Source organism: Neophocaena asiaeorientalis, unplaced genomic scaffold (assembly GCF_003031525.2).
Source record: "Neophocaena asiaeorientalis asiaeorientalis breed wild unplaced genomic scaffold, Neophocaena_asiaeorientalis_V1.1 scaffold317, whole genome shotgun sequence".
Classification (NCBI taxonomy): Eukaryota; Metazoa; Chordata; class Mammalia; order Artiodactyla; family Phocoenidae; genus Neophocaena; species Neophocaena asiaeorientalis.
Window position 1 is genome coordinate 4,232,436 of NW_020173114.1, and position 20,527 is coordinate 4,252,962.

A 20,527-nucleotide genomic window follows, 5' to 3' on the forward strand; every position below is an offset into this window, starting at 1 on the left:
TTTTTTTTTAATGTTTATTTATTTATTTATTTTCTTATTAGTCACCCATCTTTCTTGTTTCTTTGGCGCTCACTCCCCACCTTCTCCAACTGTAACGGTCCTCCACTCTAATCCATCTGTGTAACTAGGTACATTCTTAGTATGTAACTTAGTATACATCATTCTGTATTTTTTCTCGTGCTCATGACTCTTTACAGACACCTGTAATCTCCCATGTTTTATTAGCAGGGGCTACTGGTCATACCTTTACCCAAAAAAAAAAAAAAAAAAAAAAATGAATTGAGTAATTAATTTAAAAAAATAACACATATAATTCAATGGTAAAAAAATATATGCAGTTTGTTACCCCATGAAAACTGAATCTGCATGTTAACAAGACCCCCAGGTGATTCGTACGCACATTAAAGTTTAGAAAGCACTGGTCTAATGTCTGTCTGTTTTTAACTTCCAACTCCAAAAGCAAAATGGGTATACCACTCTCAGGCAAAAGCAATATGAATACCCATACTATAAAACATATTTTAAAGTAATTATTTGCTCTACAGAATAAAGTTTACTGTAAGTATTCAGCTCCTTGCTCACACCTAATATGTAATTTAATTTATAAAAATGAGTTTACACACAACATGCTTATTTACTATGTAAAGCTGGATGCAACTTTATTTCTCTGAAACGCTAATTTTGCTATGAGAAGCAATTTTGCAAAAGGTGGTAAAACCCTCAAAATCCATAATCCTGAAAAACAGACCACATGGGGAATGAAAAGGATGAGACTTGGAAATCAGGACAGTAGGTAAATTAGGAAGAGAGGGTCCAGGCTTTTAAGACAGTGATTTTTCAAGGACAGTCATTCACAGCGCAAAGAGATTTTCTTTAGACAGTTTCGGAGGTTGTTCTGTGTTTTAAGATACAGTTTTTACTGTTACATAGAAGTAATTATCTTTACTATTAAGTTATGGCATAGTATTCCACTGATATATCTGTCTTTATAATCTCCTCCTCAAAAGGAGCAAATTGAAAGAAAACCATAAAATCATTCTTAATTTCATAAGCATTTCACTCCCAAGGGTCTTGTCTCTAAAATCTGATTCTGGCCACCATCATCTCTTGCCTCAATTATTACAATAGCCACCAGCCAGTATCCCTAAATGCACCATAACCCAACAGTCTATTCTCAACACTGCAGCCAGAGTAATCTTGTTACAATATCCTTCAGATCACACCATTCTGCTGCTCAAACTCTCCAATGGCTCTTCTCACTCAGAGTAAAAATTTAACAATGGCCTACAAGGCTATATGCAGCCCTACACCTGTCCCCCAGGTAACCCTCTGACTCTTCACTCCAGCAGCCACCTGGCCTGTTTACTAGGACTTGGGCACTTCAGACAAGCTCCCACCTCAGGACCTTTGCATGTGCTTTTCCTTCTGCCTGGTGTCCTCGTTTCCCCAGATATCCACTTAGCTCACCTCCTTCAAATCTTCGTTCAAATGTCATCTTCCCAGTGAGGCCCTCCCTGATCACCTTACTTTATATTGTACTTCCCCAGGAGTAATTCCTAGCCCTGTTGCTTCTTCTCCACTGAACCTGCTAAAATATGCATAATTTTTTGTTTCTGGTCTCTCTCTCTCTTCACTAGAATGTAAGCTTCAGGTGCACAAGAATTTTTGTCTGTTTTGTTCACTGCTGTATCTCCAACACCTGGAAGAGTGTCTAGAGTGCTCAGTAGATGCTTGCTGAATAAATCAATCAACACTTTAGGAAACAACCATGTTAGAAGGTGGAAAAAACTCATTATTTGCACTAACTCCAAAGTATCCCCTTTCTGTGCCACAGAAGCTAGCAAACTACCTGAGACCTGGTATGCACCCAAAGCTAATTCACCAGACTACAACCTCCCACCTAAACATAGCAGTATTTAAAAGTTGAAAGAAACGGTGAAATGATAAATGGTTCCTTCGTCTAAAAAAAGAAAGGGGCAGGTGGGAGCTATGTGGCATTTTGTTTTACCAAGCAGCAACGAAATGCTAAAGTGGGCCACACAGATGCGTCCCGCTGGAACAGCTCATCGCAGGAGCAGCTCTGGCACCACTGGAAGCAACAGAGCAGGAACTGACTCCAGAAGCAGGTGCTCTGCTCTCTCCTGAGGCCTTTGCTACCTGAGCATCTTTCCGGATGAGGCAGGAGGGTAGGGAGGAAGGGAGGTGTTACTACTAATGGCTCATCTATCATCCAGACCAGGACTAAGTTTTCAGGCACGTGAGGACAAAGGGAAGCAACACAAAGAACTCAGAGCAGTCTTATTGGAACTTTTTCCTTTTGCCATAACTATACCACTTATCGCTATATGGTTCCCTTCATTGCCCACAGAGAGAATAACTTTTTTTTTTTAATCAATATTTTCCTCTGAAGGCAGTAAGATCTTCCACATTCTACTCTAGTGTTTTTGTTTGTTTGTTTGTTTTCCTTAAGATTTCTAAGAGTTGGCAGGATAGGACAGGAGAATAGCTGGGCCTCAGTCCCCAGAGCACCTGCTGCCTAGTCCTTGGAAGGAACATTCTGAGAGCAAGTGCATTTTTAAGCCTTCTAGAATTCTGCCTGATTTACAATGTCCCTCAGAGAACAAAAATATGATTATATGGGACTTCAGGATAAATCTATTTTAGGCCACTCTGGCAGAGAATGTTTTAAAGAGAATGAAAGTCAGCGGTTCATGTGGATGCAGTGCCGGCCAGGCCAATCTTCCAAGACAGGCAAACTGTTCCATGCCTTGAGGCCCCCATGTGCAGGGCCGGTCCTGAGAGAAGGCACCACAGTGAAACACTTCCTGGAACCCGCCTTGTTCCTACAACACTTCCAAAACCAGCTCTCGGAGTTCAGAGCTCTAGCAATGATTCAAGGTGGTCCCAGAGTAGGAAGGTTTAGTTATCAAAGCAAACAAGCTGAGAAAGTCTAATTTCCCAAATCCACAGTGTGTGAGAGTATAAGCCCTGAGCAATTAAACAGCTATGTGGTCACATACAGATAGCTCTGTCCTGATGGAAAAGTTGATCAGTGTTTACAAAAATGCCCCATCATTGGTACCCTAAAATAACCCAAAGAAATCAACAATTCAGAAAGCTGGGTGGCAATTATACAGTCTAGGATAAGGATGCAAAGGAGAGAGAAACCTGGGTTCTGTGGACCTGTCTGACAACAAATCTATGTATAATCTTACACACACTCTTAGTAAATATCTTTCTCATACTATATGAACATCTGCTTACCCAATTATCTCTTCTCCTTGCAAATGAAAAAGGAAAAGGCCTTTTATTTGATATCATATCATATTCCACTTCTGTGGGTGGAATATGCAGGGCAAGGTAATCTTTGAGAAATGAACTCGTATTTTTCTTGACTACAGCTAACGGCCCCAACTCGTGTGTGTGTGTGTGTGTGTGTGTGCGTGTGTGTGTGTGTGTGTGTGTGTGTGTGTTGTTTCTGTGCAAAACTAAAGAAAGGGAGGCAGGGACCTCATCATGCTAGGGTGTGCATGGTCCCCCCAAAGAGATCACTACCTAAAATGCAGGCCACGGTATTCACTCTGGGACTTTTAATAACATTACTTTGTTTTAAAATAAATAGAAAGTTGGCACCCTGGTGATAGCTGGCATCACAACTGACAAGATCTTTTGCCTATGTATCCAAAAGTGGTTATAATAACCACCTATAAACAATAATAATCAGAGACCAAATCAACTAGTTGTGTCCAAAGACTTAGGGGTTAGCAAGAGAAGACCCTTTTGAATTTGCTTTGAACCGTCAAGTCTATTCCTCCTCTACCCTTTACATTCCCTGGTGGCAGCTCCCACCGGCACCCTCCCTCCCTTTCTGCCATGATGAGTTACAGCCTCTGATCCCTCAGTTGGCAGAGCAGGGAAACTATGGCAGAACCACCTCTGCGGTCCTCAGACCATTGATCTCAAATCCAAGAGAGAGAGAGTGCCAGTTCCCTTTGGGCAGCACAACGGAAAGAACATGAACTCTGGGTCTGCTGCCATGCTGTCACTTACTCATCGTATGACTATTATTACCTAAAGGACCATTTTAACTTTTTAAAAAATTTGTCTCTCACTATATATGACATTTTTCTTCTCTAAGCCTCAGCTTCATCATTTGTAAAATTAGTATAATAATAATGGAAGGGGTGGTGGCAGTAGTAATAATTACAAAAACAGCAATAGTGATGAATACCTACCTCACTGGGTTTCTGTAAGGATTAAATGAACTGATTCGTGCAAAGTACCCAGCAGAGCACCTGGCTGCATTGTTTCAAGAGGTGCTGAGGGGCGCGCTAAGACTCAACGGTGCAGTTCATCTGCAGAAGTGTGCTGGGTTCGGTTCGATCAAGAGGCAGACCAGCTTTCTAAATTGCTTACTTTCTCTAAAGCCCCTTACTCCCATGCCATAAATGAAGAAAACAACCCTGCCCACCCAGGGACTGCTAGGAAAATCAAATGAAACACTAGACATGAGAGCATTTTGGAAACAATAAAAATAAAATGATATTATTATGTTTAGCCTCCCCTCAAGGCTGCCAGCTTGTTCCATTCCAAACCATGTATTAACCAGCTAGTGTCTCTGCTTGCTGTCCTACGGACCCGAAGAGTTCAGAGCTTTCTTAGCAGGAAAATAGCTCCAACGAAAAACATCTCTGTTTTCCTGTGGACTGTACCTGGAATTCCAGGTACATCCTGGAATAGATAAAAAGAAATGAGTTTGTTCAATAGAAATAAATGTGTGTGCGGGTCATAGGCAAGCATCCAAAAGCATACACCTAGGCACCAAATGGAAACCACGGAATGAGGGAGACAGCCAAGCCATCAACACTGGCCAGCACAGAGGCCAGCAGCGTTTCTGCAGAGCTCCCCTCAGCAGCACCCCTTTGGCCTGACACAAGGGACCAGTAGGGCACAGACAAGTCCATCCCCTCCTACCAAATTGTTTTCCCTGAATTCTCCATACGTGCCTCTTTTTCTCATTATTAAGGCTCCTGGGAACACAGCCCTACCTAACTCTGGCAAGCCTCAGAGGCAGCCGTTAATACTTTTTAAAGATGTGTAGCAGAACAGTTTTTAAAGTGAAAACTTAGTGAGCCTTAAGCCCACAGGAGCAAGCATTTACCTTTATAACTTCCCACTTTTCTTAGATACATTACAGGACCTAAGATAAGGCACCAAAAAGCTAAGGTAATTTCTAATCAGAAGGCCTTATGGTCCTTACACAGTTCTTGTTCACCAAGAGCATGGCCCTCTCTCCCCACATGCTGTACAATAACCAAGGAACAAGGGAGGGAAGGAAAAGTATGAGTTTTGTCAAAGCAACCACTAACCCTGGGCTGTGGCTTCTGCCTCCACCTCCTTCATCCTCAGCCACAAGCAGGGAAGGAAGGCTTTCACTGAAGGCCCACACGCAGGCACCTACTGTTCCAGTTCAGGCTCATTTTAGGTGCTGTGCTCTTCTCCTCCCTGGCCGCATGTCTAAAGGAGGCCTTCACCCCTTCTGCTGCCAAGAACTCTACAGTAGAGCTCCACAGCCCCGTCAGTGAAAGAAGAACGCGAATAAAGAAGGCCCATTACTTGAGGGTCTTTCCATTCTGATGACTTACATACGTCTCTTCTGAGGCCAAAGGGGTTTCATCTGGTTCCAGGATGTCTCACTGGTGGCTACTCATCTGGTATTGAATCAATCAAGGGAAGAGGCTCATTCATTACCCACGGAGTGTCTCCTACGTAGAGGCTCTAGTGGAGTGGTGGATGGGCTGGAGTCTAGAGCCAAATTGCCTGGGTTCAAGTCCCTGCTCTGACACTTATTAGATATTTTTTTTATAAAATGTATTTTTTTTAAGATTTATTATTTATTTATTTATTCATTACTGGCTGTGTCAGGTCTTAGTTGGGCACGCGGGATCTTCATTGAGGCACGCGGGATCTTTGGTTGCAGGGCGCAGCCTCTTCGTTGTGGTGTGCAGGCTTCTCTCTAGCTGTGGTGTTCGGGTTTTCTCTTCTCTAGTTGCGGTGCGCAGGCTCCAGGGCGTGTGGGCTCAGTAGTTGTGGCATGCGGGCCTAGTTGCCCCACGGCATGTGGGATCTTAGTTCCCTGACCAGGGATCAAACCCGCACCCACTGCATTGTAAGACGGATTCTTTACCACTGGACCACCACAGAAGGCCCACTTATTAGTTACTGAGTCCCAGTTTCCTTGTGAGTAAAATGCAGATGATGATAGTAATAATAATACCACCTCACAGGGTTTTCTTATAAAAACAAAATAAATTAGCTGGCAGAGAGCAAGCCCTAGCTGAATGTCAGCCTATGTGCCAGGCACTGTTGCCTTTGTAGCCAAGAAGGCCATATTCTCAGTCTAACTTTGGGAGGCTGCAGTTTGAATTCTAAGATTAAACAGTGCATGCTTTTGACTACAGGGGGATGGAAGAAGAGATAATCCAAACCTCAGAATGAAATCCACAGCCTTGTTCTCACATTTGAGGCCCTCCACAATCTACCCCCATCCTTCCTTCCAAACAGACCTCCTCTACATTCCCAACCAGTTCTCTGGGTCATCCGTTCTTTAAAACAACATCAAGCACCTAACTGCCCTGTTCTGTGCTAAGCCCTGTTCTCCCCTCTGCTCACCCCAATGCCTTTCGCTTTCTAGATCCTGCCTGGTCTTCAAAACAGAGCTCAACACCTAGGCTTCCACAAAGCCCTCCCCAGCTGCTCTAATCCACCCTCCTGACCCCCCTGAGGTCTTCTGGCTTTTCCTCACCATGCATTGATTATTTGGTTATATGGTTATATTTTATATGCCGAACTAAAGTATAAGCAACTCAAAAGAAGGATGAATCTTACATTTCTTTCTATATCCCTAAGTAACTAGTACTGTGCTTTGCACTCAGCGGAGACTCAGTGAATAAGTGATTTACTTGACGCTTCAAAAGGGCACAGATGACACACAGCAAACCCATTATCATTTTTTTAAAACACCTTTCTGATCAAGACTCCCTCATAGTGTAGAGATTAAAGGCTCAATCTGTAGACCTAGACTCAGTAGGTTTATGGTTAAATCTGCCACTTAGTAGTTGTATGACCTTGAGGAAGTTACTTAATCTGTCTATGCTTCAGTTTCCCCATCTATAAACTGAGAATAAACAAAGAACCTACATTTCTTAGGGGAGTTATGAGGATGGAATGAGATAATACATTTAAAGCACTTTGAACAGGGCCTGATACACAGTAATTAATTAATTATGATAAATATTCATTATTATATTATCTTCTACTATCTTCTTGAAATTCAGCTCATGCAGAATGCCCCAAAAAAGTATTTTGCAAAGTATGCTGAGCCTATACAGAAAGCTACTGGATGTCAGTATTACATACAAAACATTTCTCCCTTCTTCTTCATTCATTTGGCCCATCAGCTTGTTCAAAAAAGCATCTCTACCTCTGTACTATTGATCAGTTGTCTCAGTTTGTTATAAAATCTGTAATTCTACTGTACCTTCAATCTTACTGTACACTTCAGCAAAGCTTTCAGTGTGTACACAACTCAAAAAAAATTTTTACCAGTGGCTGGAAAGAGGAAGGAAGGTCTCAAGCAAAACTGATTCACTATCAAATACATCAAGGCTATACAGAACCACCAAACTCACCACATTCCCATGAAGTACCTTCTTAAGTTATGTTTTTTCATCAATGAAAGCAGAAAATTCTGCCTCAAACCCACCAGGTATAATTATACATCTTGTTATCAAAACAGCACATTTTTCCATCAAGCCATTTCTCTCTCTTTTTTCTTTCTACTACTTTTCAGTGAGATTTTAATTAAGATAAGTTTTAATACACAGGCTAAAAGGCAAATAACCTTTCAATCATGAGACAAAATGAAACTGCTGACAGAGAGAATGGGCAGTTCAAATTCACACACCAGCATTCAAAAAAAAACTAGCAACTTTCTCTCAAGATATTTGCAACAAGGAGGACATTCTGCTTTCCAATCTCATAAACCAGTTTCTGCAAACTGGCTTCCACTCAGTCTGTGCCTGCATATGACTCCTGGTCTGAGTCAACTGGAGCATTAATGGTGGTCCCGCTTCTTCAGTATAACGCAGAGGTGAAGAGCAGAGTTGTGACTAAGTGAGCTCATGAACTAAGAATATCCTTGCTCATTGTCAGAGGCTATAATTGTTTAGCACAGTACCTGGCTGCAGTGCACACTCAATACCTGGTTATTATTATCACTCTCATGTAATCTGTATGTGCAATTCAACAGCTAAAACCAAGAGGCTAATCATGTTTTAAGTCAATGTGTTTCTTCTTGAGGCCAGCCAGTTTCCAGAACTGGCCCAACAAATTAGTTCTATGTAGCTCATTACAGAAGAGACACAAAGCAAATTATAACAAAATAGAGCAAATTAAGTTTCCAAATTTGTTAAGTAACCCTGATTGCCACACTAAGACCTTGCCTAGGAGATCTGACGCTCTTATTTAAGCAACAATGTTCCAACCAAATCATGTGCTTCTTCTCATCTCTGAGCTCCCATCCTGATGGCCTCTAGGAAGCACAGTGTATTTCTGTACATTTTAAATTTTTTTATTTTGCTTTGTTTTGTTTTGTTTTTGGTCGTACCACGTGGCTTGTGGGATCCAGTCCCCCTACCCGGGCCCTCGGCAATGAAAGTACAGAGTCCTAACCACTGGAACGCCAGAGAATTCCCTCTGTACTTTTTAAAAAATTACCTGAAATAGGCAAAATTAAATATTTCCTAAGTAGCCTATGCTAGGAGTGTCACCTCTATGTAAAAGATCTATTTATTTTGTAATAAAGAACAAAAAGCCTTTCTTGAAATTCTTATTTACGACAAGAAAGTAAATGTAATCAGTGCATGTAACAAAATTAAGTGGTATTAAACCGCATATTTGTTCTCTAGCCACCTCAACACTGAAGGTTAGTTAGGGTGTTACTGACATTAGAATGTCTAGCACTTGTCTAGTAAAATATAACATGGGCAAACATACTATGTATCTGTAGAGTAGTCAAATATTTTATTTCCTTGAAGAACACAAATACTCAAGTTTTATATAAATATCCCATGTCCTAAATGTTTCTAGACTGAAGAGACTGAAGAAAAATATATCCAAAAGAATATAATGAACATGCAATTTATATTATGCAACTTACCTGCAGTTGCTAAACAGGAACTCATCAGGGCAAACATGGCAATCACACAATGAGAAGCCATTTTTATTTCTCCAAAAGTGTGTCCCGTTCAGTCACCTCAGCCTGCAGTTCTTCAGATTATAAATAATCTTTGCAAATTGGAAGTGGCCTTAAAATCTTTCTTGCCAATTTTCAAATTGCCTATAAAAATAAACATTTTAAGAAGAAAACTTAATGCAGGTATTTCTTTTGATAAATACACATCAAAGTGAAATGAAGAATTTCTAAAAAGTATAAGATAAATTTATCTTGTGTGCCTAGACAGCACTCAAGCAAATGTTGGGGGTGCAGGGGAGGTAATTACCTAATAAAGAATTTTATAGCAAATACTTCTGCAAATACATGCTGTTTTGACATTTTAAATCTTTGGTTTTATATAAAATTTTCAAGAATATAGAAGAAAATCAAGGTACACCTATAATATAACATCATCAGTTATAAAATAATCAGTGACCCTTGATACATGAACTCCCTAGTGCCAGCAAAAAAAACACAAACAGCTCTGATTAGAACTCAATCTAAGATGCAAACTATCATACATAGGATGGATAAACAACAAGGGCCTACTGTATAGCACAAGGAGCTATATTCAATATCCTGTGATAAACCATGATGGAAAAGAATGTGAAAAAGAATATATATGTGTATAACTGAATCACTTTGCTGTACAGCAGAAATTAATACAACATTGTAAATCAGCTATATTTCAATAAATTTTTTTTAAAAAAAGAACTCAATCTAACGTTATGGTGACAGAGTTATCACAGGGATCAAATTGAAACACATTTAGAGTCAACCTGAAAAAAATAAAGAACCATTAAAAGACAAGATTCTTATTTCAACTGTTTACCAACATTTTAATAAGCAAAACTGTCTCTCCCTGTCTCTCAACCCCATCTGAGACTATCTGGTTGCATAACTAGAGGATCCAGAAGGTCTTTTCTAAACTTTTCCTATCCAGAGCCTTGAATGGTGAGTTTTGTGAAGGTTTGCTGAACTGGAACATCCTCCTATGGCCCTAAAGATCACCTCATTTAGACACTCCAAAGTATTTCCAGCCTTATCTCGTTGAGCCTGACACAATCCATAGAAGTTGCAATTCAACAAATGTTTACAGAGCACCTACTATGTTCCAGGCATTGTGTGAGGACATGATTCCTGTTAACAGGGAAAAAAATTATCCAACAACTGGAAAAAAGTATAAAGACCCTGCCTGATCTAAGCCCTGGGCAAGGCAAGATCACAGAGTTTCTAGGACCCACTTCAAAGAGCTAGAGATTGCAGCCTTGTTACTCTCATCCAGAAAATTGCATCCCCAGAACCAGTTTGCTACCTTTAGAGACAAAGCCAGTTTGGGCACTTGTAGATACAGTAGAAAAATATAAAAACAATGGAAAAATGAGTTTCTAATCAAATGGTCTTAGTTCACTGCATCGATTGTTAAGAGAAAGATATTTAAAATGGTTCCCTGCAGTAGTAACACTAATGGCCCCTGAGAAGGAGAGAAACAGGGTGATTGGGGGACAGTGGTGGGAGGGGGCAGGAACCTTTTCACTTAACTCCCATTTGGGTTTTACAAGTATTACCTACCCAGAAATAACAATAAAATCCTAATTTCAAAAATAATTTTTAGATATGCTTTAAAACTAAACTATTACATATGCAGGAGGCACTGCAGTTCAATCTTGGTATGACAGTGATTTTAAAAGCCTAGTGTGAGTAAATATAGATTATGATGGCAGTTAAAGGTCTGCGTAAGTGTGGATCCACTCTGCCACCTAACAAATGGGTGATGTTGACCAGAATACTCTTCATGCATGAAACTATCCTATGGACTGCCGTGAGGATTAAAGGAGTTAATATATATACATTGCTTACAACAGTACCTAGCACATAATAGGCAATGAATAAATGTTAGCTATTATTATCATGCTTGTCCATTCCCTTTGAGGTATATTTATACCAAGAAAGTGGAAAAAGTAGGGTGTGATTATTGACATAATTCTTAGCTGCTGGAAAACCAGTTTAGTCTTTTGTTTGCTGCTAAATAAACACTACAGTGGACACAAAAAGGAGATAAGCTAAAGAGTGGAATCACTACGGGAAAAGAATTGCCAGTCAAATTGAGGCACAATCCATTGGTGGCACAATGGTCTTATCTCAAAAACTGACTAAATTAGAGACACAATTTTGGACACCATAAAATTGACTTCAATCTTCCCTTTAAGTCCAACATTTCTGTTACCATCATTCCACATCACCTCAGATGTAATGGAAGTCTCCTCTGTTAACCTAAAAGTCAATGACAGCAAAGAGAATTTGTCCCTATTTTTTTTCCCTTCAAAGAATTAGATTTCCTGGGCTTCCCTGGTGGCGCAGTGGTTAAGAATCCGCCTGCCAATGCAGGGGACATGGTTTCGAGCCCCGGTCCGGGAAGATCCCACATGCGCGGAGCAACGAAGCCTGTGCGCCACAACTACTGAGCCTGCGCGCCTAGAGCCCATGCTCTGCACCAAGAGAAGCCACCACAATGAGAAGCCCGCTCACCGCAACTAGAGAAAGCCCGCACACAGCAACGAAGACCCAACGCAGCCAAAAATAAATGAATTAATTTAATTAAAATGTTTTTTAAATTAGAGTTCCTGAATGGATCAATAAGAAAAACTCTAAAAGAATATGCTATTTCAACAAATGCTAAGGGCAACTTTTATAAAGCAAAACCCTGTATGGAGATTTCAGAAGAAGATGGCTTCCCAGAGGATTTTTATGGTGCATACAACCTATATAACCAGCTCGAGGCTTGTGGGAATATTTAATGAGCTTGTGTCACCCCCTGCCCGCAGCTGCAGAGGCTCTGTGGAGCTGTGCACCTTAATCTGGGGCTTAAACCAGGTCTGAATGAACCTGTGGAAAAGAAAGGCAAACGGTTCTATTAAAAATATAGACTGCAAATTGCTGACAAGAATATTGGGTAATTATTAAAATGCAACAATTACAGATACAATAGAGCCAAGCTAAACAGTTTGATGCCCAAAGGCAAACCACAGCAAGTTTACACCGGATCTTAAAACATCTCCAAGAAAGTCCAAGACAAGTTGAAACTTACATACTGCTGCTTCAAACAAAGAGGGAGCTTTTCTTCTTTCAGCTTAAAAGTCCCTCCATAATGTAACTTGTTCAAAAAGAAAATAAACTGCACAGAATTTTTGTCTAATCTTCCCAATGTGGTGACAGGATCCTAAGGCGGAGGAGAATCAAAAAAGGAAGCATGTCGTTCCATTCAGTGGAACTCCAGTTTTGGCCAAGACTTGCATACATCAGCACCTTAACACACGACTTAGGGATCAGTTCCCCCATTAGAAGAATGCAGGATGATCAAAGGCTTTGGAAAAGTCGCAGATCTTGAATAAAACTAGGGAAATACAAACCCTTCTCCTTCTCTGATGTTACATCACACTCAGTCTGCAAAGACCAGGGACTCGCCACTCTGGTTTTCTGACCTCACTGTATCTCTTTGGACTTTAAGAACTAAACTCTTCCTTTAGAATATAAATAGGGTACTCTGAAATCTTGAATGAACAATTTGGGGGCTACTGTGTAGTAGTCATTTCACCCACATTTCAAAGTAATGTATTCCATTCAAAGGGTACCAGAACTTATAGTATCTGCAAATGAACAGAATACAATTCTGAGAGGGACTTTAACGGATTTTTCAAAAAAAGGAATGTGATACTAATTCTTCTGATTTCCCCTGTATCTATTTCTAAGGCCATTAAACTGTGTGCTGCCCCACATTCTCTAGTGATCCAACAGAATTCACAGGGAAAGACCAGGATAAGCTGAAAACCGCTACCCAAACAAGTCCCAAAAACCATCACGGGTTAAACTAATGTTCAAAAGGAATTGGTTGGGAACAGTATTCCCTGAGTTGACCAGGATGTCTTTTAAAGAGAAAATCTTGCTCTATCTTAGTGGAAAAATGTGGTGAAATGATGTCTGGCAATAGGCTAAAAGCCAGCAAGAAAAATTGCTAACTTCCCCTTAGATGGCTAACACAGTGGCTATGAACATGACATTATTCAAAATCAGAACTTAAATTAGCTTCCATCCAATCAATTTCTCAATTAAAAGAATTAGCATGCTAAAGATAACATGAACAGCTTTTAAAGTTAGAAGAAGTCAACAGGATTCATGGATGAAGAGGAGCCCAAACTCCAAGCCCAGCACTTGTCCCAAATAACAGGGCAGAGTCAAGACTAGAAACCAGGTCTTTCCATGACCAGCACCCTACCTTGCAGTTCCAGGTCTGTTGCCACAAACTAGGAACCATTTTCTCTCCCTCCATACTCAATCTCTGGAAACAGAATTTTTTTTCGAAGAGAGGGGGAAGCCTGCCATGGCTGCCACCAGACATTGGTACTTCCATGTTGACATATGTACTCTGCACAAATCATTACTGATCACAAACCGTGACTTGACTTCAGGACTGTGGGTGGCGGCTATAATAAATAAACAATCCTTGGTGATGTTGTATGACTCAAGTTCTGTGAAGATGAAGCACAAATCTTTGCACAATCATATCTTAACACTAAGACTGTTTAGCCCACAACAAGGAAAATATTCAACAAATGTGAAGATCTTAAAGACAGAGATATAATGAGTGGAATAAAAAATGGCCATTCCCTAAACTCAAATAGTAAATAACACCTGATTTTCTGGTACCTTCAATATGAAAAGGTTTTCTAGCAGATCATTAAGTTGTTTCTAGTCTGATCATTTAAGTGAATTTTTTTGAGAAAGGTATACTGTTAAGTCTGCAAATGGTTAAATAAAAGCTGGTAGAAGAATTGTTCTGATGGATATTCAACATGTTATTCAGGGGATTTAGAAAAGAGGCAGGATGGAGGACATCAATATCTAGCTTGGCAGCCTGTAAATAGGGGTGTGCAACATGTAGAACAGATACTGTTGTTTGTCTGATGACATTTGGATGCCCTTTAAGACTTGTACACAGAGAGAGCAAAGCCACCTTACTGAGTCGCAACTCTCAGATTTCTCTACTACACAGCGAAACTAGCTACTTCCAAATCCCCATTTTCAGACAGATTTGGCACAAAGAGGAGAAAAATCCTGGATTTGGATAAGAAATCTTTGGAATTGCATCTAAGTACAATCAATATTCAATAAATATTTACTACTAGGAGCCAGGCACTGTTGAAGATACCAAGGATATAGCAGTAAAAAAAAAAGGAGCCAAAAATCCTGCCCTCATGGTGCTTATATTCTAGTAAAAGTAACACCATTTAGTACATTAGGCAAGATATTTAATTTCCTGAGCTTCATTTCTCCCTTCAGTAAATCTTTATTTATTGCTTACTCATACCAGGCAATGGGAATATAATGGCCATGAAAAGAGACATATTCTTTTACCCTCATGGGCTTAAAGTGTGGTGGGATAAACACAAATATGTAATTATACACTATGATAAGGGCCCTAAAGAAAAGGTATCCACAACCTGAAGGATAAGTAGAGATTTAAAAGCTCTAGTGAAGGATGACATTACAGTAGAGGAAACATTACAGGTCACTGATGCTGAAGGGAGCATGGCTGCAAAGCCAAAGGGAAAAGAGAAGAACAGGTTCAAGAAAGAGTTTAAGCAGGAAAGTGGAATGATCCGATTACGTTTTTTAAAGTTTCCCTGGTATAGGCACTATGGAAAACAGTATGGAGGTTCCTCAAAAAATTAAAAATAGAACTACCATATCATCCAGCAATTCCACATCTGGGTATATATCTAAAGGACGTTAAATCACTGTGCTAAAGAGATATCTGCAAACCCATGTTCACTGCAGCATTGTTTACCATAGCCAAGACACGGAAACAACCTAAATGTCCACTGATGAATGAATGGATAAAGTAAATGTGGTATGTACACAATGGAATATTACTCAGCCATAAAAAAGAAGGAAATCCTGCCATTTGCGACAACATAGATGGACCTTGTGGGCATTATGCTAAGAGAAATAAGTCAGTCAGAGAAAGGCAAATACTATAGGACACATATGTAGAATCTAAAAAACTGAACTCTTAGAAACAGAGAACAGATTGGTGTTGCCAGAGGTGGGGGTGAGGGGTGGGAGAAATAGGTGAAGGTGGTCAAAAGGTACAAACTTCCAGTTATAAGATAAATAAGTTCTAGGGGTGTAACGTACAACATGACGACTATAGTTAACAATACTGTATTGTATATTTTAAAGTCGCTAAGAGAATAAATCTTAAAAGTTAACACAAGTAGGGAATTCCCTGGTGGTCCAGTGGTTAGGACTCCATACTTCCACTGCAGTGGGCACAGGTTCAATCTCTGGTCGGGGAACTAAGACCCCACATGCCGCATGATGCAGCCAAAAAAAAAAAAATGTTAACATGAGTAAAAAGAAAATTAACTATGTGAGGTAATCGATGTTAACTAAACTTACTGTGGTGATCATTTTTCAATACATACATACATACAAATACATGTTGTATTTTATGCAATGTTATGTGTGAATTATATCTCAATAAAACTGAAAAAAAATTTAATTAAAAATAAATAACAATTTCCCTGGGTACCATGTGGAGAAGAGACTGAAGAGAGCCCAGAGTGCTTGGATGTTCAGTTAAGACTGACAGCACGTCAGATAAGAAAGGTGGTTTGGATCAGAATGGAGCCTCAGTTTCTTCATTTGCAAGAAAATAAACTAACCTTACCTACATCACAGGGCCGTTACAAGAATCAAATTAAATTGTACACATAACAGCATAAAAGCTATCATTACTTATCATTAGCCGGCTGTCTCTACCAAAGAGAATTATCCTGCAGCCTAAGAAAGTCCCAATATTCTATGGCTGCCAGTGGAAGGGGAAAATAAAAGGATTACTCTTGAACTACCTATACTTGTGGATAGGAATTCCACATGAAGACCCAGTAAAGGAAGGCAGAAAGCACAGAGGGTACAAGATGTGCAGAGAAGCTGGGCTCTGCTCTCCCCTGCCCCTCTAGGGCCTGGCCCACCCTCCCTCCTGTTGGTTACACAGAGTATAACCAACACATCTCTGGCCCCAGCATCCTTAGTTTTCTTGGGGCTGACCTTCAGTCAGTCCTTAAAAGCCCACTGTCTATCCCAAGCACAGCAGACCTCACTGCCCAAGGAAAATACAGCAAAAAGGGGAGGGTGGGCATGTACACATCTCACAAGGTTGTGAAGACCAGGTTTTGTTCAAGTTCACAAACTAGGACAGATTTTTTTAATTTATTTATTTATTTATTTATTTATTTATTTGGGGGTGAGTTAGGTCTTCACTGCTGCGCCCAGGCTTTCTCTAGTTGCAGCGAGCGGGGGCTACTCTTCTTTGCAGTGCATGTACTTCTCACTGCGGTAGCTTCTCTTGTTGCAGAGCATGGGCTCTAGGCGTGTGGGCTTCAGTAGCTGTAGCACACGGGCTCAGTAGTTGCAGCTTGTGGGCTCTAGAGCACCGGATCAGTAGTTGTGGCCCACGGGCTTAGCTGCTCCACGGCATGTGGGATCTTCCCGTACCAGGGCTCGAACCCGTGTCCCCTGCATTGGCAGGTGGATTCTTAACCACTGCGCCACCAGGGAAGTAGGACAGATTTTTTTTACCCACCAGTGCAGTATTCCAGGAACTACCTTTCACATTTAATATTTCTGCATCCAAAGATTTCTGTTGCTTATAATTTTAAGCTAGAATTAATAGGGAACTATTTTTGGGGTTCCAAACCTGGCTTACCCAGATGTCTTACACTGGACAAGTCATTTAGCCTCCATCACCCCCTCATCTGTAAAATAGTAATGATATTTTGATGGTAATATATGAGACAGAATATGGGCATGATACCTAAAACAACACCTGGCCCACACAGTATATTTTTTTATTAAAAATAACAGTCATTGCAGTTATTATGATTAAAATACATCTAGTCTTTGGAAAAAAATCAAGCAAACTACCAGTAACAAGATAATATAAATAACAGTTTAGGGGCTTCCCTGGTGACGCGGTGGTTGAGAGTCTGCCTGCCGATACAGGGGACACGGGTTCGTGCCCCAGTCCAGGAAGATCCTACATGCCGAGGAGCAGCTGGGCCCATGAGCCATGGCCGCTGAGCCTGCGCGTCTGGAGCCTGTGCTCCGCAACGGGAGAGGCCACAGCAGTGAGAGGCCAGCGTATCGCAAGAAAAAAGTAACAGTTTACATCAAAGTTTGTATTAATTTTAGGATTAGACTTTGTCATCTAGAATTTCAAAAATTCCCTTCATCACCAAAAAATAATGATTCCAAACCTAATATAAGATATTAGTCCTAAAGATAGTCCTAATATTGCAATGCTGTTCCCAAAGGGTAGTAAAGCTGCTGCCTCAACAGCTCTGGTGTTAAGTTACAGGGATCTGGCTGCATGGCCCTCCTCAATTCTACCTTATGATTCCCAAATTAGCTTCAGGGGTTTAGCCTGGGGGCTGCGGAGCTCAGCCTGGCACTGCCACCAAACTAACCCAGCTGCCTAGAGAAAGGAATCAGCTATCACCAGAAGGGCTTATTAAATCACAAGGCTGCAATTATTCCAGCAAAGTCAGCACAGCTGAATATTCTCAGGCCCTAGCAAGCACCAAGCCATTAAAAAAAGCTTTGGGGAAAAAAATTTAAAAATAAAAATAAAATAAAACAAAAAAAAAGCCTTTGGAGAAGCTACACCTTCTAGACCTCCAACAGACTATTTTGTACAATATGTACTAATTTACTAAAATATTTGATTCACATCTTTATTTATATTTGCAGGGATTCTGCAAATATATGAATTTAGAATAAACACTCCAGCAACAGACTATTTTGCTAATCACAATTAAGCACATTTTGGGACTTCCCTGGTGGTGCAGTGGTTAAAAACCTGCCTGCCAATGCAGGAGACATGGGTTCAAGCCCTGGTCCGGGAAGATCCCACATGCCACGGAGCAACTAAGCCCATGTGCCACAACTAAACTACTGAGCCTGCGCTCTAGAGCCCGCAAGCCACAACTACCTAGCCCGCATGTGCTGCAACTACTGAAGCCTGTGCACCTAGAGCCTGTGCTCTGCAACAAGAGAAGCCACTGCAATGAGAAGTCCACGCACCACAAGGAAGAGTAGCCCCCGCTCGCCGCAACTAGAGAAAGCCCACTCGCAGCAATGAAGACCAACGCAGCCAAATATAAATAAATAAATAAAATTTTTAAAAAAACAAACAATTAAGCACATTTTTTTTATTCCTCTCACTGACTTCCAATATAAAATTCTTTCTCTTGGGTGCGGCTAATCCCTCAACAGATACATTTCAATCACTTAACTGATATTATTTGGTAAGGAAAGGGCTCAGCAGCCCAGGCATTGTGAAACATTAAGAATTAAAACCTTTAGATGGTTGCCCACTGCGGTCAGGATAAAGACCAAAACACTTTGCACGGTTGCTGGGTGTTGCCAACTTAATCCCACCTCATCTTCTGCATATTCTCCAGCCATGCTCACCTTAATTCAGTTTTACCAAAGGGCCAACCCCTTGCTTCCAGAAGCGATGTTCACGTTTTGCAACTCAATGACCCTCCATGGTCCCCCTAATATGGTCAATTTCAAACATCTTCAAGGCCTCAGGTCTTTGTATAAGCATTACTTCTTTAAGGAGGCCTCCTCTGATTCTCTCGAAGTAGAACGTAGTGCAATTCAACCCTGTTGGTAAATCTCCATGTAATTATTTCCTTCCGGGTATGGTTTTTGCACTCATCTGTTCACTCCAGAAAGCGGGATGAGAGTCTCCCTGGCTCACCTGGCATATAGTAGGCATCCAATGAATGTACCATATGGATCGCAAGTATAAAATACCACCCTGTACATTACAATGAGAAACAGTATGAAAAGATGGTGAATTATCAGAACATTTCTCAATAATAAATGATAAGCCAACAAGTAAGAGTTGTATATAAGAAAGAACCTACACAGCAGGCAGCCTGAAAGGGACAAGAGAGGCAAGAATTCTGGCATCAACATGTGTTACAAGCTCAGACAAGTCACTTCATTTGGGGCTTTAATTGCTTCATCTCTAATATGAAGAGACTCAACAAGAAAATCTTTTATTCTCTACCTTACTTATGATTGCCGTTATAAGGACTAACAACTAATCCTGAATCTCTCCTATAAAATGAAACTTCAAACACACTTGTGGAAATTTGAAATGCATGATCATGTAATGGCTAGCAGGAATGACAACAACACTAGAAAGTATTATCCCAGAAAAACATTCAACTTGACAATGTATGTGTACATAAAATACTAATACTACATTAGCTATTTTTAACACAACTTATAGAAAGAAAAAAATTTTTAATGAATTATCTTACAAGCAATGCAAGCAACCACAAAACCTGAATTTTGTCAGATCTGCCCATTTCATCAAAACTGCCATTTTTGGGAAGATCTAGGGGAAGATGAGAGGAAGACGCGGAGATCACCTTCCTCCCCACAGATACATCAGAAATACATCTACACATGGAACAACTCCTACAGAACACCTACTGAACGCTGGCAGAAGACCTCAGACCTCCCAAAAGGCAAGAAACTCCCCACGTACCTGGGTTGGGCAAAAGAAAAAATATACAGAGACAAAAGAATAGGGACGGTACCTGCACCAGTGGGAGGGAGCTGTGAAGGAGGAAAGGTTTCCACACACTAGGAAGCCCCTTCACGGGCGGAGACTGCGGGTGGCTGAGGAGGAAAGCTTCGGGACCGCGGAGGAGAGCACAGTAACAGGGGTGCGGAGGGCAAAGCGGGGAGATTCCCACCCAGAGGATCCGTGCCGACCGGCACTCACCAGCCCAAGAGGCTTGTCTGCTCACCCGACGGGGCGGGCGGGGCTGGGAGCTGAGGCTCGGGCTTCTGTCGGAGCGAACAGGAGAACGCACGGCGCGCCTCAGGCTGGTACAAGGTCACGCTGGCCTCTGCCGCCGCAGGCTTGCCCCTCACTCCATACCCCTCCCTCCCCCCAGCCTGAGTGAGCCGGAGCCCCCAAAGCAGGGGGTCCTTTAACCCCGTCCTGCCTGAGCTAAGAACAGACGCCCTCCAGCGACCTCCACGCAGAGGCAGGGCCAAATCCAAAGCTGAACCCCGGGAGCTGTGCGAACAAAGAAGAGAAAGGGAAATCTCTCCCAGCAACCTCAGGAGCAGCGGATTAAATCTCTACAATCAACTTGA

The 20,527-nt window shown here is 41.2% G+C and overlaps 1 protein-coding gene across 4 annotated transcripts in view; it reads right to left on the reverse strand.

Moving 5' to 3' along the window:
• Nucleotides 1-20,527, reverse strand: part of TGFBR3 (transforming growth factor beta receptor 3) — a 200,434-nt gene that overhangs the window by 163,538 nt on the left and 16,369 nt on the right. For all 4 annotated transcript variants that reach the window (XM_024743617.1, XM_024743615.1, XM_024743616.1 and 1 more), the window contains exon 2: nt 9,221-9,400. In XM_024743617.1, the coding sequence (XP_024599385.1) occupies nt 9,221-9,281 (61 nt within the window). In that variant the 5' untranslated portion in view covers nt 9,282-9,400. The remainder of the gene's footprint in view (nt 1-9,220; nt 9,401-20,527) is intronic.